This window comes from Pteropus alecto, unplaced genomic scaffold (assembly GCF_000325575.1).
Source record: "Pteropus alecto unplaced genomic scaffold, ASM32557v1 scaffold75, whole genome shotgun sequence".
In the NCBI taxonomy this organism is placed as follows: Eukaryota; Metazoa; Chordata; class Mammalia; order Chiroptera; family Pteropodidae; genus Pteropus; species Pteropus alecto.
This window is the reverse complement of record NW_006440638.1, coordinates 24,469,249-24,495,190: the sequence shown is the minus strand read 5'-3', so window position 1 is coordinate 24,495,190 and position 25,942 is coordinate 24,469,249. Positions and strand designations below refer to the sequence as shown.

Sequence of the window (25,942 nt, the reverse complement as noted above, 5' to 3'; positions counted from 1 at the left end):
CCAGCCTTCTAGATTACTAGGGGGCAGATAATTAAGGTCTTCCAGAGTGTTCACTGAGATCTGAGTCTCTGAAACATATCAGATTGTTTTAAATTACTCGTTGACTACATTTATTAACTCATCATAGAGATAGGCAGGAGCCAAGCCAACCAGCCTTCTTAATATTTTATGGGCCACGTTCAGCTGGAAGCCACACAGCTGTGTTCCAGAACAGACTGTCCCTGCCCAGCACAGTGCTTGGCACAGAGCAGGTGCTCGACAAATACTAATTACTGTGACTCTTCAAGTGCATGATCCCATTCATTGCCTCAGTGTAGATGGGTCATGTTTAAATATTAATTTTTATCTATAACTAGGGTGTCAAGGAAACATCTGAGAGAGAACTAAGGAGATTAGATTTTAAATATTGACTGTAAGCACATTTCTCCATCCTTTAAGGTGTTTGTATATGGTGGAAAAAGTCTTTGCCAGGGATTATGTTGCATCTTTTTCAAGTATACAGTCAGTCAGTGTTCTCAAGCTCGTTGATACCTCAGTTCTCAGTGATGTCTGGCAAATGGCTGGCAGGATGTTGAGAAGGGAAGTGCAGGTGGGTCTACTATGCAGAAAGACACGCTTAGAACGGAGCCATATGGATGTGTAGGGAGTGGGATTATTAACTTCTGGTGGGAAAAAAAGTTATTGTAGAGCTCCTTTAGAAATTGAGTTCTGTAAACATAATTAAGCTGTCACCTGACCCACATGTATTTGTTGTCCACAGAGGCAGTAGGGTGTAGTGCAAAGAAAGAGCATTAAGGCTGGGATAGGGCTGGGCATGTGACCTTGTGTAGGTCACCGAAACTCTTTGGGCTTTAATTTGTTGTCTACAAAATGCAGAATAAGACTACATGATCCAATATTTTTTTTCAACTCAGAGGAAATGTCTTTAAATGTAAGAAATTAATTCACAAGAGTATCAGTTTCAGGAGAGAGCTATTCATATAAATCATTTATGGTCTCTTGCCTTAGCATCAAGCTCTCTTCTCAGTGAACACACCTATGGAAGTGCTGGCTCTTAGACTCTAATGGGAAGTTCTCATGGTCACGCTTACCACCTACTTCATGCAGTGTACCTGGGGAATCCCCCTCTAGTTAGCCAGGGGCTTGCCTTTCTGTACCTGTATCTTATTCCATGCTCAGGGGAGCTACAAGCAATATACCAAGTTTCCGGTGTGTTCTCACAGTTAGAAAAGACAAAAAGCCTTAGGCTGGCCTTTAATCAGATATATGAATGTGCATTTTGGCCTTAAAAGTGAGGGAAAACAAACTCAATGGTAGATTATTTCCTGGGAACCAGGTGACACCACATGATGTCTTCAGTATAAATTTGCTCATATGGATTTCTCCCTGTTGCTCAAGACCATGAGACAAAATCCCAAGCAGTCTTTATTTTCACATGGGTATTTTAGGGAGCAGCTTACCAGTTCTGACTTGTCCTAGGTATATGGCAAGGTCTAAGGAATCTAAGCAGTTGTCTGGCAGCTGCTCCTGGGGCTCTGGAAAGAGACCTGGGTTGAGAAGGTTAAGTTCAGAGAAAGATTGGTCCCTAAAGCTTAAGTTCTGTTTCTCTGCTCCAGCTTCTGGAAATTTAGAGCCTCCTGTGGTCTTTGTTTAGCTCCAGTCTTTGCCTCAGCCCCTAGCTGTCATTCCAGGTGGTATTTCTGATTTGAGCAAATGTGAAGCTATCAAAGACTCATAAGAAATTAAAAGAGTCTTTAAAAAAAAATTTCCCTCTCAAGTGAGGCAGATAGCTGTTACTAGAGCCATTCTCTGGAACACGAGACTGAGGCCTGAACGAGGTTTGGTGAAGGAGATGGCTCAACTGACTTTGCCAAAGCTGTATTAAAGCAAGGTCTCCTGGTGGCAGTCTTGGACTTAAGCATCTTTCCCTGTGAGCATGCACTCCTCTGTCATATACAGTTCTGTTCTGAAAGAGGGGGAAAAGGCCCAGAGAAGTCTCTGGAAGATCCTGACTCCAGGCTGGGCTCTAGCCGCTACACAAGGCAGCTTGTTTCTTCTCCACACATGGGTTTTTAAATAAGTTTGGTGGTGTAGATGCTTTGGAAGAATCTCTGCCTTCTTTTTTTGTTTATCCAGCTTAATTAGATCAACAATTGCAGCCACAGCCTTGGCTCATTTATTACTCTAATTGCCAATGTAAGATGTGCAGACTGATATGAGTTCTATTAAGCACATCAGTTTTCATGTGGCCAAACAGGTGTTTCATAAGGGGTTTAATGCCCTCTCCCTAGACTTCAGCAACAGATGTTAGGTAATTTTTTTTTTTTTTTGATGTTCTCTTTTCCTATTTTGCTTCTGCATGAGGCAAACAGAGTGAACGCATGAGCCTTATTCTGTAAAGCTAAAACCTGGAGCCAGATAATGTGGAAGAAAGCACATGCTTAAAGGCCTAAGTGCTTACACCTGCAAGGCAAAAGCCACGGAATAGGCCCAGACTGTCTATAGGTCTCTGGGCTGAAGATTTTGGGTGTCCAGCAAAGTCAGGCCCAGGGTCATTCATTTGGTCCCCTGACTGGTCCTCAACACCTCCTTCCTGGGAACAGCATTTGCCCAATTTAACACTGACCTGTTCCTGCTGGAAAGTTCCATCCAGCTGTGAACTTTAAAGTACCTCGGATGATCTATCAGGGAGGCCATATCTGACTGTCCTGCTTGAGCTTGTCCCGCAAGTAGAGACATGGGGTTCCTCTGGACGAGCCAGCCAGCTCACAGCTGGAGCCGGCTCTCCCAGGGTGGGCCATCTAGGTCCAAGATAGGTGTAGGGGATAACAACTTTTTCCTTCTCTTGGATCCTTCCCGTGGGTGCAGTTGGAAAAATCTCATTCCCAAAAGTAGCCTTGAATACGTGTCAGCTAGATGACTTCTGAACACTTTCCTTACTGGCGTTAGTGTAGCTGAGCTTGCACTCTGATTGCAGATAATCCTGATTTCAGGTGGGTTAGGGTCCTTGGCTAGGTTGGCTTCTAAAGCAAAGTTATTATTTTAGCATTTTTTTAAAAAAAAGAATTTGTAGAGTTAAATGTTGCCAATATGTCTCTCGAAGACCTTTCCACCATCACAAATTTTAAAAACAAGAAAGTACTAACAACTTGAGCAGAGTAGAAAATAATTTTGAGCTAAGAACGTTTTGTCCCCTACCAAGCTCTTTTCTAAAAATCCCTTATCAAGGCAGTTAACTGAGGAAGAGCCAAATCCCAGCTAATTTCCTTACCAGTGGCCAGACTCTGCTCCTATTTGCCCTGAAAGCTTTGATGACTCTGTGTGCGTGTGTGTGCGTGTGTTGGGAATATATAAGGAATGTTCATTGGCCACTATTGTTTCTGATATGAATTTAAGTAAATGTTTCATTAAATGTATAGAATGTATAGAATGCTGTCTCTAATGTGACCCTCTCTCCTTACTAGATTCTCTTATTAACCCACTCCTATGAGACCATCTTATTTCTTACAGATGAATGATGCTATGGGATTTGAATTGCCCTGGGTCTATTTTGTCAGTCTCGTCATCTTTGGGTCATTTTTCGTACTAAATCTTGTACTTGGTGTATTGAGCGGGTAAGCTACACCTCTTTCATCTTGAAAGCAGAGTCCTGAGGACAGTTGCCAAGACCACACAGGCTTTGCTAGATGGGGGCCACCGGGTGGGTGCCAAGAGCTTTCTGTGTCCTCCAAGATGCTTTCTTTTCTGCTGAGCCTTCCTAAATTATGATGTTTCCTGGAACCTCACCAGCCTTTATGAAAGAAAACTATAGGATAGTTATTGACCAGAAATTAATCAGCGTTGTTGCTTGGGATTTAAATAGTTTCCACCGCTTCCCCTTTTGTCTGTCCTAAAATGAGATTCATTTATAATCGCTTTATTTGTCTGGATCTAAATATAATCCAGATTAATTGGTACAAAACAGTAGCTAAGTGAGCTGGTCCTGGCCGACTTTTGGTAGGCCACATCTGTAGATCTCAGCAGCAGAACTTGTCCTTATTCAAAGATAAAAAATAGAAGGTCTAGGGTGGGGTCTCTGTCCTGGGAGCACTAATCTTTCATCAAAGTCCCAAGTTGTCTGGCAGCTGCTCCTGGGGCTCTGCTCTTTAGTCAATAGATAACTGATAACTGATCTCCTTACATTTTACAGGTAAATGATGCGATAGGATGGGAATGGCCATGGGTGTATTTTGTTAGTCTGATCATCCTTGGCTCATTTTTCGTCCTTAACCTGGTTCTTGGTGTCCTTAGTGGGTAAGCAGTTGGATCCATGTTGCACACCGTGCTGCTGCCATGTGTGAGGCGGCTCTGCGTGTCTCCCAGCTGCCCTCTGTGGCTCCTCTGCATGCGTGTGGACTCTGATGTCCCCTCTGTGTGTTGCTTTTGGATTGAACTGTGATTCTTTCTGCCTGCGTCTGTGAGATTTTGTGTTTCTGATGCTTGCCAAGCACTATTAATTTAATGAAAACGTTTCCCTGAAGCCAGTCACATTAATTTGCCAATGTGTAGAAGTGGATTACCAGTGAGAAAAAGGAGTCCCAACCTTGTTCTCCCCCAGGAAAGGGCGTCTTGTGGTTTTATTTCCATTGGTACATAACCTGGCTCTTTGAAATTACCCACAGTGTATCTTAAATATTTCCATGGTGTTTCAGATTTCATTGTGAAGGAGAAATAAGCCTAGATTAGCACATAAAGGCTGAACAAACTTCAAAGTCTGACATCCTTCTGATCAGGATCATTTATTAGCTTGATTTTCTGCTGCTGTCACTGTGAGAATTTTCCCTCTAATTCATTTTTAATCTTAACTGGTAGAATCTTTATTTAAATGTAGAGTAATGATCAACTTTTTGCACGTACATGTCTTTTGGTCTTATCATAGTCCTTGTCACTCAGTCACCATTTTTGGAATTTCATTTTGTTAACCTCAGCTCTATGATTAACCTTCTAGAAAAGGGGACCCCGGTGTTTCTGGGCTCTGCCCTGCCTGTAGTTGCCATCCAAGAGACCCTGGGGCAGCTTCGCATCCCCATCATCCTGCAGACACCCCAGAAAGGGCAGTACCCCAGGGAAGGGAGCTAGAAGTTTATCTTCTCTTCACTCACTTTATCTTCCTCTTTCTGAGCTTATATCTCGGGGAATTGATGTCTTCATGTAATGATGAGTCAGTGTGGAGACCTTTATCTCATTTTTCTCAACACTGCCTTTTCCAGAGCAGAAAGCTGAGTTATCCATCTCTGCTTCCTTTCCTCATCTTTCCTGTAACCTCCTTGTCCATTTTCGGGGGATAACAATTTTGGAATTCTCCTTGGCTGAGTGTGGTCAGTTTTACTTCATGGACACACTCATGAGAAGACCCTATCTAGAAATGGCCCACAGTGAGAGGAGTGGGGAGGGGGTGGACTGGGACTGAGGTGGGATGTGACAGCATACCCCCCCACCCCCTACCCCTACCCCTACCAAAGCTTCCTAGTGCAGACAAACCTTTCCTTGAGCCTCATGCACTTCCACTTAAAACTTTAAAAGAGCCTTCTTCCTAATGAACCCTCCGTGGCCTTAGGTTGGTGTTGGGATTGTAAAGGTGGAATCTATCCCTGGAGGAATAGCATTGTGCTTGATTTTGCCACAGGAACAGCCTGTACAAGGTCAAAAGCAAGTCTGTTGTGAATTCCTTGGCACTCCATGTCACCTAAACCTAACTAAACTGAGGCCATGGAAACCACTAATTTTAACAGTGCCAGTGACATGCCTTATCTCTGAGCTTTCCAGAACAGGAACCATCGCCTGGCATGATGAAGCAGCTTAAAAAAATAAAAAGGAAAAGATGGGAGGAAGGGCTCCTTGTTACAATGGTGGGCATTAAACATGCACCCTCATGGGGGTACCCAAAGTTGGAGGATAAAAAAAGGCATGTACCTTCATGGAACAATCAGTTCACTGAAATATATTTTGGGGAAAATGATAAGTAACTTAAAAAACATTTTTATATCAAAACAAAACTAGATCCGTTACGAAGAAGAATACAAATGACACGTAAATTTTGCAAATAAAATCCAAGACTTCCCAGTGATTTTTCACTGTCACTTCATGTTGTGCCCCAGCTCCCAAAAGCTGCATACTGACTCTACTCCACCCTTAAGGCCACTTTTGTAGGAAATGCTGAGGAGTATTTTGTGTAAAGTAAGAACCAGGCCTGCAAAGCAGAGCTTTTCATCCCTGTTGGCTGATTTGGCCAGCATTTCCTGAGTTCTGTTGAATGCCCGGCTCTGGGCCAGCGGCCAGGGGTGCCAGGATGTCTAAGACACAGACGGAGGCCTTGTGCTCAGACATTTGTCGTCTAGTGGGGGAGACTGTTGTTAAGCAGTGCAGGATGGCAAAGCTAGGGTAGAAGTGTAGACCAAGGGGCTATGAGCCAGATCTTGAGAGATGGTAAAGTGTCTATGAGGAAACCGATGAGGGGCTGGCATGTTCCTACCTCCCCCACAATTACCTGGGCTTCTCAGCACAGCTACTCCCCCTTGACTTTCTCCCAAGTAACAAAAAATCAAAATGGGCCATTTGTATTCATTTTCTTATTAAAGCAAATTTAAAAATATTTTTATTTTAATCTTAGGATTCTTCACATTTTTTTGTAGGGAACACTAGAGGAATTACAAAACTAGAAGGATGTAAATGTTAAAAGGAAGATGACTTATGTTGCAAAGCCCCTTAGGGACCATCAGACCAACACAAACATAATCCCCAAAGCGCTGAATTAAAAGCCTCTCATATTAGAAACTTAAGACCATGCTTTTGCCTTTGGATGAAGCATCATGAAATGATGCTGTGTGTCTTTAAGTCTTTCAGTCTTTCAGATATATTTATTTCTGCTCCTTGGTCCCGTCTCTTTGTGTGTGGCCATGCCATCCTATTGTATTCTTGAACTGATTTTAATCTGCCTCTTGATTTGTTGTTGGTACATTTTAAAAGCATTCTAAAATTGATGCTTTGGGGAAAAAATTTTTGCTTTTACAATAGGCCATTTTTCTCAAGGTGAGTATGAAGTTTATTAACTGCACATCCTGTGTAGCCAAGCGTGAACATGGATGAAGACTTTTATCTCTGATGATAGTGTTCGGTGGGAGGAGCCGAGAATGTCTGTAACTCCTGTTGCAGTTTCATGTTAAGTTGTCATTGAGGAGATGGTCCCATTATGACCGGAGATCGGAAAGAATGTCTTATTTAAATCTACAATTCAGACAGATTATTTCTCCTCTCATGCTGGCCTTTTCACTTTCAAAATTATTCATTTAACTCCTTGTCCTTTTTGAGTTATTTTTGGTCAGTAAGTTGGCAAAATAAGAGAACATGTATTTCAGTGCTTTGTTTCTTTAGGATCACTGCCAGATTCCCAGGGGAAAGGGGGATTCTGGGCAGTGGGCTTACTTCTTCACCTGCAGAACCCACCCGATGCCAGGTACACCTGCAGCAAGATAGAGGGCTCTCTAGGCCCCCGAGTTGTGGTTCAGACCCTGAAGAAGGGACTGGTAGATGAGAAGAGAACTAGAAGACCTGGGTTCTGATCCTGCCAGTGTCACCCACTAGCTCTGGGACTTCACTCCGAGCCTCAGTCTCCTCGTCTCTCAAATAGGGATGATCCTATATGCCACCTCCCCACAGGGTGGCTGGCTTTAAATCAGCCAGTGAAGGTAGAAGTGCTTTGAAAAATATACAAAGGATTTTCTTCATTTAATGTATCTTTATATTGAATGCATGGATCTCCTCTCTGGGTGAAGTAGGAATAACCAAGGGGACCCTTTGGAAATTATCTAAAGTATACTATTTTATGGATTTACCAGGAAGTGACCAAGGGAAACATGCTTTGTACACATGTTGATACTCTATTCTGTGCCCTCCAAGAGGCAGCTACAGAGGTTCTTTGTCGGCTGTAAAGAATTATGCAGAGCAGAATTGTTGTTATTCAGGTTCTATCTGGCAGTGATTTTTTTGTACAAATAGAAGGTAGTGGCGTTTCTGTAACGTAGTGGTTAAACATGGCAGCTTTAGAGTTAGATAACCAAGATTTGTGTCTTTGCTCTACCTTTTAGCAACTGAGATTTGGGACAGATTGCTTACCTGTTTGAGCCTCACTTGTCTGATCTGTGAAATGGAGTGAATAATACCACCCTGTGTAGTTGTGTGAGGATTTAGTGATCTAAAGAGCATAGAGCGCCTGGTTATTGTTATCGTGATGGCTCAAATTAGAGTATATAAAAGGGAATTTGACTCTAAACTAATCAACTCAGTCCTTTTAAACCAATGAATAATAATTGACTAAGATAGGCCTGAATTAGTGAAAAGTCAAAGTCATAATATTTTTTAATGTTTTATCACACATGTATTTGTTATATATAATGACATAAGCCAGGCCAATGATTGATTACTAAGGGTATGACTACACAAACCACCTACTGGGTTGGCTTTAAAGAATAGATTAAAATCATTTATAGTTCGCCTATGGTTTCAAAACTTTTGTTTTACTAACATCTTATGAAAAATATTTGAAACACTTTCTTAAGCAGCCTTGCATGTTGTTATAAGATAAATGCTCTTTGTAAACCAGATTTTATGACATAAGATTGAATGTAAATCCAGCCCATGTCTATAAATTTGAAATCATTCAGTTCTAAGTTAATTCGTGTTCTTTGTTTCCCAATAAGTTCCAGATCTACCAGGTCACAGGTTATCTTTTTAAATCATTAATCCAATTTGATATCACTAGAGGCCTGTTTAACTTCAGAGGGAACACGAATGAGAAAACATGAATGAGGGAAAGCATTATAGGATAGCCATTTTTAAACCAGTTGATCATTCCGAATTTCGCTATTGCTCCCTTCCTCTACTGCATACTAGTTGCATCAGATCCCAGGGCCTACACAGAGACCCAAGCATGGCTACTTTTCTTGTGTAACTACTGGTGTAGAGAGAAGGGAGAGGGAAGATGGTGGTAAAGGTGGGGCTGTCAACTGTATTGTATCAGAATTTTACAGACTGAGATTTGGGGCATCATAATTTGAACCTTGATCCATTTACATTCACACCATTATGAGCTATGGTAAATCAGAGATTGCCTCTGATTTCTTCCACTCGAATATTGGCTCAGGAGGCAAAACGTATCAGGGTGGAGGGTGGTTGTGTTGCTTGTGGATATTTTCTAAGTGGAGACGTACCCTCTAGGAAGAAGCAGTCTTATAAATTATTCATGACTGAGATTAGATTTTGCTCTCATTCAACACTTTACCAGCATCTGCTGAAAGAAAAGGAACAACAGAATTTCTTGTTCTACATACTTTTCTGACATACGTGCATCTTGGAAGAGTAGCCAAATTGCCTGAAACGTTGAAAGTGATATTGTTAGGTGATGGGATAGCCAGGCTATCAGTATGATTGGTTACCACTATATTACAGAATAAAACTGTACTGAGTTCATGAGTTCATTTCATATCTTGACCAACAGACACAGCACATAGAGGTTTAGTTTAAAAATAAATAAGTGGTGTAGGGTTCTTGGTAGATAGTTCGTACAATTAAAAGAAGATTTTTTCCTGTTATGTAATTAGTGCTGATCAGACTGCCAGAATTCCAAGAAAAGGCACCCCTAATAATCACTTATAGCAAAATACTTCCAAACATTTCACTGGATTTATCTTTGGTTTGTCTAGGCTAATATGTGAAAGATTTGTCCACACAGTTGGGTGTCTCTTTTCTTGAACTTGGAAGTAATGTCATGAATGGTATTGAATGCTGAGATCCATGGAGAGATCCATGGTCCATTAGTAGCTTCACATGGTTTGGCTTTGGTAGAATAATTAAGCTCTGCTTCTGCTTCAAATGGAAGAATACTAAATTTCCTTTTTCTGATGAAGAACCAAGCTAAACATTTATATATACTTTTAAACACTGAACTTTCTTGTTGCAGAGTTAAAAGGCTGTCGGGGGTAGCTGACAGCTGGATCCTGGTGCTGTTGGTACCATGGTACCTGAAGTGCACAGGCTGGTAGCCACACCTGACATTAACAAGTGAGTGGTAACCTCTCTGCCGCTGGCTCGCAGCTACTGTTTCCATAGAAATGGCTGTCGGGATCAGTGGAAACGAGGTAAGTGAAAGTTTTCGCTGATCCTTGTTTCCATCAAGCTGACGTCTGTTTCCCTGGCAACAGCAGTGGCCAGCAGCCAGGCACTAGGAACAGATTCAGTAGAGCTCTCTCACTTGTCAGCTGTGGCTATCATCTGTCCCTGACCGAGTTCTTCTTTATAATGCATAACAAACACCTCTGAGGACCCAGGAGAAACCTCTGGCCACATGTGCCTTCCTGGGCACCCATTTTGCTGATGGAGAGCTCTGTCCCAGGCATCTGCTCCATCAGTAGACTTCCCTCCACCACGCTCTCATTGATCGATTTTCAGTTCAGGAGAAGGGGTGAGGTAGTTGAGGGCATCCGTGTTGCAGAGCAGGGTGTTTAGTCTGTTGATCCCAAATCCTGGGGGAAGATAATTCATTGCAGTGATTTCATGTACAGACTCAGCTCTTCATAAAGCTGCTGTTACCTTAATGGTTGAAATTAAAGCCATAATTTTCCCGCGTTCCCTATTCAATTGATGGCGTTAACAATTGCTATCACTTTTACAATGGAAAAGATATTTATGAATTTAATAATTTGATTTCTTGTGAGAAATACATCGGTGATTGCCTCTAAGATTCTATGCTAGTGTCAACCTTATGCCAGTCTTTTTTTTTTTTTCCTTCTGTGTAATATTCTTTTATAGGCTAGTAACATTGCCTGTAGAGATAAAATATTGGTATATAGCAAGGCAGTTCAGTATTCAAAGACCAATATGTCCAAAATTACAGGGAACACTTCTTTATTAAAGTTCAGCAGTCATTCCTTTTCTGGAGTTCCATTTTAATATTTCAGCAAATCTGTGCACCCAAGGCATAAGTATCCTCCCATATGAGACAGCATTCACAGGTCCCTCAGAGCAAAGAAACGTCATCATTTCCCTGGCGTGTGAGTTGAGAGCACATAGGGAGAGATACAGAGTGAGTCGTTGGACATTGGTTTTAAATGCTTAATATTCTATGAAAAAATATTTTCTCTGAAACAAAACTCTGAGATTGAGAACTGTATCTCTGAGAATTGAATGAAGATATAGATCCACAGTATTATGAGAATTTAGATTGGCTATCTAGAAGAACCTTTCACTGAAACTGAGTGGATTTCCTGTCTTTGGAGATCTTTCTTAATGATGCTTTTTCTCAATAATGTGGACCTGGACCATTATGCTTGGCCTGGAGGCAGTACTTAGGGCTGGCCCTATACTACCTGTTTAGGTTCAATGTAACAGACTAATAAGGAGCAGAAAATCTTGCTAGATACTTTTTTCTTTGTCTTAGACTTCTTAGGGAAAAAAATGACTTGAATTCATTCATTTAATTTGAGTGTCTACATAGTAGTAGATGTATTTGCCAAGCACCTTACTAGGCATTAAGGTTACAATGAGTTTTTGCTTTGATCAAGTTTATATTTGATGGGGGAGACAAATTATAATTACAAACTTTTATAAATTCTTGGAAAAGAAAGGTACATGGTGCTATAAAGAGGGTTTAATGGGCACAACTGATACCTAGGGGTGTGGGGAAGCATCCTGGAGGAAGAGAAGAATGAATGAATAGCCATCGTATCCAGGCAGGATAGGAGAAGAGGCCGGGGAAGAGTGTTCCAATGAAAGCAAAAACCCATGCAAAGGCCATACAATAGGAAGGAGCAGAGGAGGCAGCTGGGGAGCAGGGAAAGGAGGGTAGAAAAAAGATGACTGATCAGCAGAGCCCAGATCACAGTGGTCCATCCAGATCATGTCACAAATTTGGGTTAATTAGCTAAAGGGTAAAAGAATCCACTGATGAATTTTAAGCAGGAATAATGTGATTTATATTTGTTTTATTAAAATTATTCTGTGTTCTGATGTCTTTAGCCTACCTTAAAATGCTTCAAAAAATAAGATGATTTTGTAGATAGATGGAAAGTTGGATAGATAGGTGATAAAGAAAATATAGAAAATGTTAATTGTGGAATCTAGATTGTAGACCTAAGTGTTCACCGTACAATTCTTTATACTTCTATGAATGTTTGAACATTTTCTTGATGAAATGTTGGGAAAATCTGCATATAAAAATCACTCTGGCCACAGCAGTATGTATAGACAAGTTGGATACAAGACCTGATGTAGGGAAGCCAATTTAAGACTATTGTAATCCACTGTCAGTCACAATGTAGATACAGTGCCAGAGTTAACCTTTCACTGTCAAGAACTATAAAACTTTTTCCAAAGATGGAAATAGGCACCATAGATTGGGATCCCTAAAAGAAAGGAAACATGAAGTCCCGTAATTGTCCTGGCTTTCTGCCTGGAGACACTTAACATTGTGGCACAGGGAGTCAGAACCCAGCAGAGGACAGCAGTCTATTTGCTGAAGAGGCAAGAGCAGAGTTTGGACTGCTGAGACAGCTGAAATTTTCAGGACAGAGTAATGGAGAGAGGTGTACAGAGAAGGAGCTCTGAAAAGGTGAATAGAGATTCTCTTAAATATTTGACAATATACTAAGTTGCCATGTGCCAAGTGAGACTATTGAGGCATGGTAAAGAATAGCTACTAGAAAGCTGTGAGCTGCTGGAAATTTCATAGTGCTGGTAGACAGGGGTTTCTGAGGGGCTGGAATGGATTGACTTTGATGAATACATTTGACATTCATTTGAGACCTCAGAAAAGCCAGGCATTAAGGGTGGGGCTACTTTAGCCCTGGAGTAAGAGCCACTCTAGACCTGCCCTAACAAAGCTTGTAAACAAGCTTCAAAAGGATCAAGCTAAGTGGCCAATTAATTAAACAGCTGCCAAAACAAAAGTCAACACTCATTAAGGGAAGACACCAAAATTCAGCCTTTCTCCAAATGTTTCCCCACATCACTGAAGCTACAGGATGTGAAAAGCAGGAAAACATCCATAATCAAGTGGGGAGAAAGTTAGTAGAAACACATTAGGAGATGACAGAAATGTTGCAATTAGCAGTCAAAGGCTTTGAAATTGCTACTGTAAACCTATTCAAGAAATAAAAGGAAAGGATGGACATAATAAAGGATGGCAATTCTCAGCAGAGAAATGGAATACCATATCTGAAATAAATACATAGTGGATTGGACGCTGAAGGAAAAAAAGATCAGTGAAAACTGTGATCTCTAGGACAATAATAAGCAATCTGATACATGTGAAATTGGAGTCTCACAAATAGAAGAAAGAGAGATTGGGGAAGAAAACAATTTTTAAAGAAAGAATGGCTGAAAATTTTGCAAATTCTATGAAAACTATAAATTCACAAATCCAGGAAGCTTAACAAACCCCAAGCAGTATAAACACAATGAGAAGCACACCTAGGCACATCAAATTGTCAAAAATAAAAAATAGAGCATTTTAAAAGAAATCGATGGGGAAAAGATAATTACATACTGCGGTAAAATAATATTTACTCACTTATTTTCAGAAATAGTGCAAGCCATAGGACAGTGAATGGCATCTTTAAAAAGCTGAAAGAAAAAACGAATTCTGTATTCAACAAAAAAGCTCTTTAAAAAGTAAGATAAAGTTTTAGACAAAAGCCAAAAGGATTGGTCACCTGAAAATCTGCACTAAAAAAGTGTTAAAGTTTTTCAGGCTAAAGAAAATAATACCAGATAAAAAATATATGTTAAAAAAAATAAGGAATGCCCAAAGTGGCAAACAAGAAGATAAAGATAGAATTTTCTTCATTTCTAGGTTTCTTTAAAGGATGATCATTTAAACCACAGGGTAAGTGGGTGGGGAGAGGTGCGGTAAAGGGGGCAAATATGTGGTGACAAATCTAACTATGAGAAGTGAACACACAGTGTAAGTATATATATACATGCCTTAAAGTTAAAATGTACAGCTGAAACTTACTGGATTTCGTTAACCAATGTCACCATAAAAAAATTAAAATAAATTAATATTGGAAAAAATAATCGTTTAAAGTAAAAATACAGCCAGTCTTCGAATAACGCTTCATTTAATGTCATTTTGTTCAATGTTGTTTTGTTATAACGTTGATAAAATGCCATGGGAATTTAACTTTTGTTTATGTCTATTTGCCTACGGTAAAATTGACTTCATTATACATCATTTGCCGTAGTTCCAAGAACCTATTGACAATGTTAAATGATGACTTACTGTAATAACATTGTATTATGAGGACTATAACATGTAAAAGTAAATTATGTGACAATAAAACAAAAGGTAGAAGGGAGCTAAATTATGTTTCACATATAATGTGAAATATTAATGGTAGACTGTGATATGTTAAGAATGCATTTGATAATCTCTAGAGCAGTGGTTAAAAAATAAAACAAAGTGGTATCTTAAAAGCCAAAAGAAGAGATAAAGTGGAATCCTAAATAGTAATAGTACTCAATTATCTAAAATAAAGCAGGAAAGGAATAAAGAACATATGGGATGAACAAAAAACCGATAACAAGATGGTAGACATAAATGCAACCATATCAATAATTGCATTAAATGAAAATGGACACCTTTTAATTAAAAGACAAATTTTTAGGCTGAATAAAAATGTAAGATTGATAAATATAAAAACAGACTAAAAATAAAAGAATGGAGTAATTATGTTAATACCAAATATACAAAGTGGACTTTAAGGAGTGTTTCCAGAGATAGAAATATTTCAGAGGTAGAGACATTTCGTAATGATAAAAGGGTCAATTCATCAAGAAGACACGATGATATCAAATGTGTTTATACTTAATAAGTTTTAAAAATACATGAAGGAAAAATTGTCAAAATTAAGTGAATAAATTAATCTATATAGATAAAAATTTTTATCCTTTTTCAATAATAGAGCAAGGAGATGAATAACAGTAAGTATAGATAATATCTAAACACTATCAACCAAATTGACCTAATTGATACTTATACAAGTAACTGCAGAATGCACATTCTGTTCAAGAGTACATGGAACGTTCACCAAGACAGACCACATCTGAGCTGTAAAAAAAGTCTCAATAAATCTCAAAAAATTGACATAAAGTATGTTTTTTCTAACTGCAATAGGTTTAAAATAGAAATTAATAACAATAAACTGTCGAGAAAGTCCTCTAAATATTTGAAAATTAAATGACACATTTCTAAACAACTTACAATTCAAAGAAAAACATTACAATAAAAATTAGAAAATATTTTAAATTGATACTGAAAATACATCTCAGAGTTTGCATTTTTCATCTAGAGCAGTACACAGAAGGAAATTTATAGTTTTAAATGCCTGTATCAGTAAAGAAGAAAGGTTTAAATTCAGTGACCTACATTCTCATGTTAAAATCTAGGAAAAGTTGTCTACGGCCATGCTACCCTGAACAGTCTCGATCCCGTCTGATCTTGGAAGCTAAGCAGGGTCGGGACTGGTTAGTACTTGGATGGGAGACCACCCAGGAAGACCAGGTGCTGTAGACGTAAAAAATAAAAAATAAGGGATCGTAAGCTGACAAGGTCCTTGCAATCTGTGAGGTCAACCAAGGGTTGCCTCGCCAAAAATAAATAAATGAACAAATAAATAAATAAAATAAAAATTCCAAGATTATAAAAATAAGAAAAATTAAAAATGAAAATCTAGGAAAAGAACAAATTAAATCCAAAGAAAGTAGAAAAATATAACAGAAGTAAAAAAAAAAAAAAATGCAAATAATAGGTAAAATTACCAAAGACAAAAGTGGGTTTTTTAAAAAGCTTGATAAAATTGAAAAATCTCTAGCAAGACTAATTAGAAAGAACAAATTATAAATTATCACTATTAGAAATGAAAGAGGGGACATCAACAGAGATATTACAGACGTTAAAATACAATAGAGTAATTTTGTAAATAAACACAATACCTTATGAGAAATAGTCAAATTCCTTGAAAAACATACCTTAGAATTGACTCGAGAAGAAATAAAAACCCGAAGAGCTTTATATTTGTTTTTAAATTCAGAATCATAAACCTCTCAAAACTGGAGGCCTAGATGATGTCAAAAATGAATTTTGTCGACCAATTTAGAAAGAAATACCCTTTCTAGAAAAAGTTATTTTTAGATAATAGAGAAGGAGTAGACATTTCCCAACTCATTTTGAGGTCAGAATAACCTCAGTACCAAAACTTAACAGACATAATAGAAAAAGAACACTATCCTTCATTAACATAGATGCAAAAATTCTCAAATATTAGCAAATTGACTCTAGCAATATTAAAAGAATAAAACCTCATGACCAGGTGGGGCTCGTACTAGAAATATAAGGTTGGTTCACTATTGGAAAATCAAACATTGTAATTTACCGCATTAACGGAATGGAGGAGAAAAGTCATATGACCATTTTGATAAATGCAGAATATGCAAGTGACAATATTTTATAACCATTTACAACAAAAATCTCAGCAAACTAAGACTATATAAGAACTTTAACCTGAGAAAGGCCTTCTACAAAGAAACTATAACTGATGTCATACTTAATAGTGAAAGACTGATGCTTTTTTTCTAAGATTAGAAACAAGGTAATCATTCCTGTCTCACTTCTTTTATTCAACATTATGTTGGAAGTACTGACCAGTACATTAAGGCAAGCAAAAGATATGAAAGGCAGAAAGATTACAAAGAAAGCAAAAACTATTTCTAGTCACAGAAATCATGATTGTCTACATAGAAAGTCCTACTGAATTAACCAAAAACCTACTAGAATTAATAAGTGAATATAGCAAGGTCACAGGATACAAGGTTAGTATATAAAAATAAATTTTATTCCTATATATAAGCTACAAACATGTGGAAAATAAAATTTGAGGAAAATATTATTTACAACAGTATCAACAAATTAAAGTACTTAAGAATAAAAATAAAAGATATCGAAGACCTATACTGAAAACAATGAAACACTGAATAAAATTAAAGGTGATTTAAATAAATAATATTCTATGATTATGGATTGGAAGACTCAGTATTGCTAAGATGTTGAATTTATTTGTGCATTCTTCATATTTATGCATCCAGTGCTGTGCCACTCATATATCTTAATAGCCATTTTTAAAAGAAACAGACAAGATGATTGTAATACTTATATATAATTTCAAAAGACCTAAAGCTAAAACAATCTTGTCAAAAAATAGAGTTGGGGGACTTACACTACCTGATTTCAAGACTTACCATAAAGCTACATGTTGTTTTGACATAAAGATAGAACAATTAAATCGAAAAGAAGATCCAGGAATACATGTATATGGTCAATTGCTTTTTGACAAAAGTGCTAAATAATTTAGTGAAGAAAGGGTAGAATTATCTTTTCAGTAAAATGATGGAAAAATTGGATATCCGTCTGCAAAAAAAAACAACAACAACTAGAATGTTAGTTCATTTTATGAGCTAAGACATACAGTGATTTGAAATGGATCATAGATCTAATTAAAAAGATCACAGATCTAATAAGATTTCTGCCCTTCAGAAATAAGAAATTGAAAGGAAATCACACAATGGAAGAAAATATTCACAATACATAACATCTGACTAAGGGTTGCTATCTAGAATACACAAAGAACTCTTAAAAAATGAGATAACCAGATTAAAAGTTGGCAATGACTTAAACACATTTCACGAAAAAATATATACAAATAGCCAATGTACATGTTAAGATGTTCAGTATCATTAGTCATCTGGGAAGTACAAGTTAAAACTTCAATGATATTCTACATAGTAGACTATGAAAAGTCTAATATGTAGTAGAGTGACAAAGACTGGCAGTATCAAGTGTTGGCAAGAGTATAGAGTGACTGATATGCTCATACGTTGCTCATAGAAACAAAATGGTACAACCACTTTGGAAAAATTTGTTAATTTCTCATAAAGTTAAATATATACTTTATGTATATGAAACATATGGTTTAGCAGTTTCGTTCTTAGGTATTTTCCCAAGAGAAATGAAAAGCCATGTCCACAAAACGCCTCGTATGTGAATAGTCATAGAGCTTTGTTCTTAGTAGCTCCAAATTGAAACAACCCAAATGTCTATCAGCAGGTAAATAGACAAGCAAATCGTGGTGTATTCAGACATGGAATACACATTCAGCAGTAAAAAGAAATGAAGTATGACTACAACATTATTAATGAAGCTTAAAAACATTTACTGAGGGAAAGAAGCCAGATACAACAGAAAACATATGGTGAAGTTCTGGAAGAGGCAAAATTAACCATTAAGACAGAAATCAGGTTATTGAAGAGGAAGAGTAGGCTGAGAAAGGGAATGAGAGAACTTTCTGGGAGGTGTTATAAATGTTCTATATCTCAATTGGGGTGTTGTTTACATGGTGTCGACATTAGCCAAACTGTAAGCTTAAATTGTATACATTTGTTTATGACTCATATCTTGATAAAATTGATTTTAAAATACTATTAAATAGAATTAAAAGAAACTTCTGCTTTTGGTCAAGATTGGATAACAGATACAAGATTTAACCTCCCACCTGAAATAACAGTAAAAACCAAAACAGACAATATATGTAAAACAATTATTTCAAGACACTGGACATCAGGCCATGAAGGACAGTGATTGCTTAGAAACAGGAAATAAACAAAATGAGCTCCATGACTGTCACAGCTTATTGGCTTAAGAAGGAGTTTGTGAGCCATGGCACAAGGAGCAGGAACCCAGCCAGAGCCCTGTGGTCTCCCTGAGTTGAGAAGACAAAGCTGAGAGTCTGCAGAAACCTAGGTGCCTAAAGTATGTCAGACGGTACTTGAGGAGAGAGAATTTCATGGAAAGAGAACTGTACAGATAAGCAGAAGGCGTCCCTCTTCAGCACTGAGCAGAGTGCCTTTGCGCACAGGAAGGTGAGGAAACCACCTAAGGCTGAGGAAAGAACATTCAAATGGATTAGAAAGGATGGTGCTCAGTGCCCACATAGGGCCAGGAATATTACTCGTTCTCACCAGCCAGACTGGAAGAACTCATAATTCACAGGACATTGGGCTGAGTAAGGATAAGAAAGGATTTGCCTCAGTGGTGAGGAGTTATTAGCCCTAGAATGGGCAGCGCTTCAGATTAACCTAACAAATCATTAAAGCAAAACCTGGAAGGATCAAACAGTTTGATCCAACTTACCTAACTGTATCTCAGAGCAAAGTATTAGCATAAGTGTATTCATAGGAATACAAAAATATCTAGCATCCAACAAGATAAAACAATGTCTAGCAGTCAATCAGATGTTGCTAGGGATATAAAAAAGCAGAAAATCATGACCCATAATGCCAAGATTTAATCAATTGAGACTGACCCAGAACTCATACAGATGTTAGAGTTAGCAGAAAAGAACATGAAAAGAACCATAACTGTATTACATACGTTCAAAATATTAGGCAGAGATATGGAAGATACAAAAAAGCCTAAACCCAAGAATCCTAGGACTAAATCTAATGAAAGATGTATAGGACTTCTATACAAAACCTCGCTGAAGAAAATCAAAGACCTCAAAAAAATGAAAGGGTACATGTTCATAGATTGGAAACTCAATTTATTAAGATGTCAGAAGACAGGTAGTGTTAAGAGAAGGTGCTGGTCTTTGTAATGAGAAGAAGAGAAGATGGGGCAGATATGTTTGGTAGTGGGAAGCCAGGAGTATTCCTACCTAATTCCTAGTTTTTCTGAGGCAGGAGGAGAGGTTCGCTGCTGAGGATGAGGGGGCAGGTAGCAGAGTCATGTGTGTGAGAGAGTGAGGAAGTACCAAAATAGTCATCGCAGGACGTTAGGGAGCGAGTGAGTGGACCAGAGAACCAAGGTAGATAAGAGATAGCATTGAGGTCCTGTTCGAAGCTGGTGATGATGAATCTATATGGATGTTAATCTATCCCATTGTATGACTTTCTGTCACCGTGTTGCCCATAACCAGGTATGGAGAAAGGAGTATTTGAGCCCAATTAGGGTGAGAATTTTGCTGTCTGTGTGTAATAAAAAGATGGAAGAAGATTTAAGGTCTCGGCAGGAACATTGCTGAATGGATCACTCATGGATCATGAAATCTAAGGTAGAGTAAGAGGGAAAGTAACAGAAAATGGAGGGGTCAATGGACTGGACATTCCAAAGAGTTTAAAAATGTTTATGGTGGGAGTCGTTGAACAAGTCAGCTGGCATGCGAAGAGTTGTAGCCAGAGAATAGAATGCTTGAATTTGTGATTTGGGGTGGTAGAGTTTGAGGTTTAGCAGTGGGTTCGGGCAGCTGAAATGGCATGGAGGAGATGGTCATTGGAGATTAATGTGTCATGGGGTTGAAAAGCCACGCGTTGGCAGGGTCAATAAGGGCTCCTGGAGTCCCCCCAAATGATAGAACTTGGGATGGAAAGGAAGACTAAGTCTTCAGTAGAACACAACACAGGCAGGGGGGAAGGTCACGTAGCCCACTGGCACTGTCCTCAAAGGAACAGGGTTTTCCGTTTGTTTGATTTTTATAGCAGAATGAGGCAGTATTGGTCTAGATGTGAAGAGGAACAGAAAAGCAAGGAGGCCCTCAACTCTACCTTGAGACCCCGAGGTAGGTATGATTGGGAAGGACTACAAGGGAAGCGAAGCAATAAGTTCAAGGGTGAACCATCAAAGCTTTCCGTCAAAGCAAGGAAAATAGAGGTCCCTTTGAAGAGGTTGAGGGTACAGGAGAATTTACCCTCTGGAGCAGTAATTCCAGGGGGCACAAGGAAGGGCTGATGAGTGTGGGAAGACTGAGTCAGTAACAAGGAAGCCCAGAGGAAGGTGGGGGGACTATGGTGCACCAAATGATGGGGGATTGGGCATTAGATGTATGTGTTGTCAAAGCAAGGAAAATGGAGGTCCCTTTGAAGAGGATGAGGGTACAGGAGAATTTACCCTCTGGAGCAGTAATTCCAGGGGGCACAAGGAAGGGCTGATGAGTGCGGGAAGACTGAGTCCGTAACAAGGAAGCCCAGAGGAAGGTGGGGGGACTATGGTGCACCAAATGATAGGGGATTGGGCATTAGATGTATGTGTTGCATTTTGAGCAGGTATTTGCTGAAGTCATTAGTGGAGAGAGCAGAGGCTTAGTGGTGAGAAATCTGATGAGGGAGGGTCCTCAGCTAACAGAGACCCTGGCTCATTTGGTCTGGGGTGATTTTGTCCAGCCCCCGTGGTCTGGGCTCACCTCGCCTGAGGTGTGTGCCAGAAGTTTCAGTCTGTACAGATACCATGTGAATAGCCTGGCCGAGGGTCTAGCTAACAGAGACCCTGGCTCATTTGGTCTGGGGTAATTTTGTCCAGCCCCTGTGGTCTGGGCTCACCTTGCCTGAGGTGTGTGCCAGAAGTTTCAGTCTCTAGAGTCTCTCTACAGATACCATGTGGATAGCCTGGCCGAGGGTTGTGGCAGTGCTGTGTGTGGCATCTCTCAGGGCTGCTCAGGCCCGCAGTAGAGCTTTTGGCTGAGGGGATTACTAGTGCTGTGGGTATTGGCTTCCACACGTTGTAGTGAGGGAAGATCAAGTTTATAGTTTGGATTCCTGGCTCTTGTCCTGATTCCATTCTTCCCAGAATTGTGACTTTTCGTCAATATACTTCACTTCTCCAAGTCAAGATTTTCTCATCCCTAAAGTTGGATAGCCCCACTTGCCATGTAAATTTTCTTACAGAGCTGTCCTAAGAACCAAGGAGAGAAATGAATGGGAAGGGGCTCTGTAAACTGAAGAGAGACCTTTCTGAATGTGGGGCGTGCTTAACATCGGCCAGCTTGCAGTCTCCTTTCTAGGAGGTGGTCCCTGTGAGTCTGAAAAGCCTTATTTGCAGTCTGAACACTCACGTGCCAGCTCTTCTCTTCGGGGCCCCACATCTTTTTGGGACTTGGAGTGGCACTTGAAGCACTAACCTAATTTTTCTAAGTCTGATTGTCATAAGAGTTTGGTTTGGATTCAGGGATAAAATATTAATCCACTCAGAACTAGATCATTCCCTTGAAATTCTGTTTTAAAATAAATCTTGGTTTAAGTTATCTGCTGGCACCTTTGGAGCTTCCAAGCATTTGGGGCTTTTCAGCTTCTGAGTCAGAGCAGCTTTTGCTGCATCCGAAGGATTCTAATTCAGTGGGCGATGGCACACCGCCTACCCAGAGGTGTCCTGTTCCCTCCCTCTTCGGCTCTCAGTCAAGTATATTTTAGCACCATCCGTACCTACCAGTGTGCCCTAGGAGTATAAAGGAGGGTTGGTAGGTCAGAGAGGGCTTTCCTGAGGAAGCCGAGCTCAGGTTGAACATGGAAGGAAGGGCCTTTGTAAGGATACAAAGAAAGGAGGGCACATTCCAGATCCCGGCAAGTGGAAAGAAAAGCAGGGTCCGGGGCATCCCATGTGTCAGGAGCCAGCAAGCTGGCCAGCGAGGCTGCCAGGGTGCTCTGCGCTGGCTGACGAACAGTGGCACAGAAGATGGATGTGTAGTCGAGAAGGTCCAGTGAGGGAGGCGGGACTTTTTTCTTTAATCTATAGGAGCTGTCGAGGTGTTTGAAAATAAGGTGATGAAGGGAAGTTGGGCCTGGACGTTAAGTTAAAGCTGGTGCTTTGCAGGGAGTAATGGAGTGAGGAGGATGCTGGGGCTGGGGCCTGTGGCGGTGAGATGGGTGTGAGGTGATGGAATGAGGTGATAGGCTGGGGCGCAGTGGTGGAGATGGAGATGAAGGAGTTGTTGCAGAAGATAGCTGTGGGACAGTTCTTCTCTCACATGAGAAGGAGAGATTTGTGGGTTTGATTGTCAAGTCTGGGGAATGGATTGTGTGAGAGAATTTTTCTTTATTTCTCTAATTGTTAATATAGCAGCTAAGATAATATGCCAGGTGCTGGGCTAGGTGCTTTATATACTACTTTATGTACTACTTTATATGCTACTTATCTACTGCTTTAATGAAGTGTTTTTGCCTCAGTTTTACAGGTGAGGAAAGCAAAGCTCAGTGAAGTTTATCCCTTTTCTCGAAGTCACACGGCTAGTAAATAAGGAATTCCTAGTAAGCTAGGAATTAAACGTAAAGCTTCTTGTCTCCAGAGCGCAAGGCTGCTTTTCTCATTAGTTGAAAGTTCTGTGTCTGGTGAGGGAGAACCCCCATGGGATCCCATCTACCCAGACTGAGTCTGTGTTGATACATCCTGAGCTGTTCTATTCTTCATGCTTTATCAGTTTCTTTCTCTTCCCAGGATTAATTGCCCAAATAAAAGTGGAACAGTGGAATATGGAGGCTTCGGAGAAATTGGTTTCTTTTTCCTTTTAAAACTGCATATGACTAAGTCCCATTCTAGCTCAAGCTGTCCTTTTGGATCCTGTTCCTGGGTGTGGGGGTAGATGTGGATCTCTCTGAATTCCTGAGCCTCTTCTGTAATATGATGCTTGTTCCCTTGTTCTCAACTAAGTCTGATGTTTCTGGGCACTTCCACCCACTGTGCCTTTCAAGGAGGGACTCTTGCTGGGTGGGAGAGACTCCTCTGCTCAGCGCCCCTCACCAGGTGATTTGCCTTTGACTTGGCTACTGACTGGGATTGGGGCTGAAATTCCTACAGGTATTGCTTTGAGGACATCCCAGCATATGGACTCAGTTCTGGCTTCTTCCCTGGGCCAAAGTAGCTTATCTGCAGCCAGGCGCCTCCAGCAGAGCCATGCACAGGCAGGTCCAGCCATCAGTCCATTTCAGGCAGTTTTACCAGGCCCTTAACACAGCACACTGTCCGTGGATAAGTCAGACATGCCCTGGGGTTGCTGGTATCTTCAAACATATTTATTTTTAATGGTTTTGCCACCTTCCTCAGTCAGACATGAGGTATACATTTTCCTTATTTTTCTTTAAAAACTGGACTCTGACAAGTCTAGTATATCAAATGACTTAAGTAGCAGTATTTGAAACCTGTTGTGAAAAAATGGCGATGTTGGCTTAGCTCGTTTGATTGGTAATGTCGGAGAAAGTGTTGCCAGGCAATAGAGGCCATGTTTTTGAAGAATTTTTCTTAAAACATGTTTTTTTTGTTTGTTTGTTTGTTTTAAAGAATGAAACAAGTCTTTAACTTTTAGCATGCAATCTGCATGGATTCTTATCATTGGGGGACATTTTCTGCTAGAAGCATTGCAATGTCTTCGTAGCCATGGAAACCAAGTCTTCAAAGTGAGCGCTGCTTTTCTGTCCTCAGACAAGGAGATGCGATGAAAGGAAAGTGTATTTCAGTCTAAGAACCCTGAGATACTGTATTTCCATGAGTGACTTTTTTAGACTTGTCCTAGACTCTGGCTGTCTCTGTTTTTGCTTTTTAATAAGAACAATGGGTACGGCTTTAGGTGATAAAGTTACGTGGGCATTTGTGACCCAGTACATCCAATGTGGAGCCCATGATCCACGTCTTTGACCTCATGAGCCTATAAAACTCTTCATTACATTTACTTAGCATGTTCTCATCGAGCAACTACTAATGGCCAGGGTTTGTGATAAGGAACTGATATACAAAGATAAAACAGACATGGGCCCTCCTTCACAGAGCTTAAAGTCTAGTATGTAAAAGAGAATATTAAATAAGAATTTCAGGACTATGAAATAAATTCTATACAAGTGAGACTCTTATCCAGGAGACTCTAAGGACGTTGGTGAAATGCCCTTCCAGGCCGACCCAGCTGAATAGGGTGGTATCTGGAAGAGCAGTTGAGGCTTAATTAGGGAACAACACACAGTGGCCTGGAGCTGAAAGAGGTCTCTGCTTTGGAGAAAGTGAGTGAACTTTAGGATGGCTGGAGTACAGAGTGCAAGGAGCAAGTGGTCAGAAAGGACCAGGAGAGATCCAAGAAGACCAGGCAGATGATACATTTGTTTACTTCATCCCTATTCCGGTTCCTCTTGTGCAGGATAAGTGCCACATGCACCCAGTCCCTGAAGTTTGGTGTGTACAGTCTTGATCATCTGCCGTTTATACCAGATAATTCAACCTAGTCATTAAAATCTAGGAAATACCTACTTTGAAAATGGTTCATCTTCCCAAAAGATGGAAACTGCTTTCTATTTAAAGCATCTTCACAGACTCGTATGTCGACGAAAGCAGTCAAAGACATGAAAAGTGGAGGATTGTTTTGGGAAAATCTCTTAATACACCCAAAACTTTGCAAACAGAAAAATCAGGAGGCACTGAATCCCTTTGTAAAAAAGGATTTACCATGGGGTTCATTTCAGTAATGAGTTCCCAAAGAATAGTCATATGATTAGAAATGTGATTGTTAAATATATTCCTTAATGTATTCACTGTGTCCCCCATTTTCTCTTGTCCCTTTTGCCAGCCAGTAGCTCCCCTCCACTTCTCGGGGCCAGTGCCTAACTTGGTGTGGAAGAATGCTGTCACAGGTTAGCTTTCTTCCCCTCCCTGCATCTTCTCTGCAAAGAAGCAGATCTTACTGATGGGTGCCGCATCCCAAGGCCTACTGCCCCATTCTAGCCTATTTGTCTCATGTAGAGAAAACACCCCTTGGCTAATCCTGACCTTTTTCGTGGGTGATTGAGGGAAAACTGGAACACAGCCAAAGATTTTGATGAACTTTGAACTGAGCCAGTGCCACTAATTTAAATTTATTTTTATTGTGAAACATGACACATTATTGTTCTTTTCTTTTAATAAGACACCTAGTTTCCTTGAACAGAAACTGAACTTACATGCTTTCCAAAAATTTAGATTTAAATATAAAAATAGTTTTTGAACCAAGCTGCTTTGCCATTCTTTTTCATTTCCTTTATGTCTATGTAGGGGAAATAATTTAGATCTAAGAAAGACTGG

At 39.8% G+C, this 25,942-nt stretch overlaps 1 protein-coding gene and 1 pseudogene across 1 annotated transcript in view; both read left to right on the top strand.

Moving 5' to 3' along the window:
- CACNA1D (calcium voltage-gated channel subunit alpha1 D) overlaps nucleotides 1-25,942 on the top strand; it is a 290,484-nt gene that overhangs the window by 154,723 nt on the left and 109,819 nt on the right. Inside the window, exon 8 of the mRNA XM_015593660.2 lies at nucleotides 4,190-4,293. Coding sequence (XP_015449146.1) covers nucleotides 4,190-4,293 — 104 coding nt within the window. The remainder of the gene's footprint in view (nucleotides 1-4,189; nucleotides 4,294-25,942) is intronic.
- LOC112484517 lies at nucleotides 15,486-15,604 on the top strand (annotated as a pseudogene).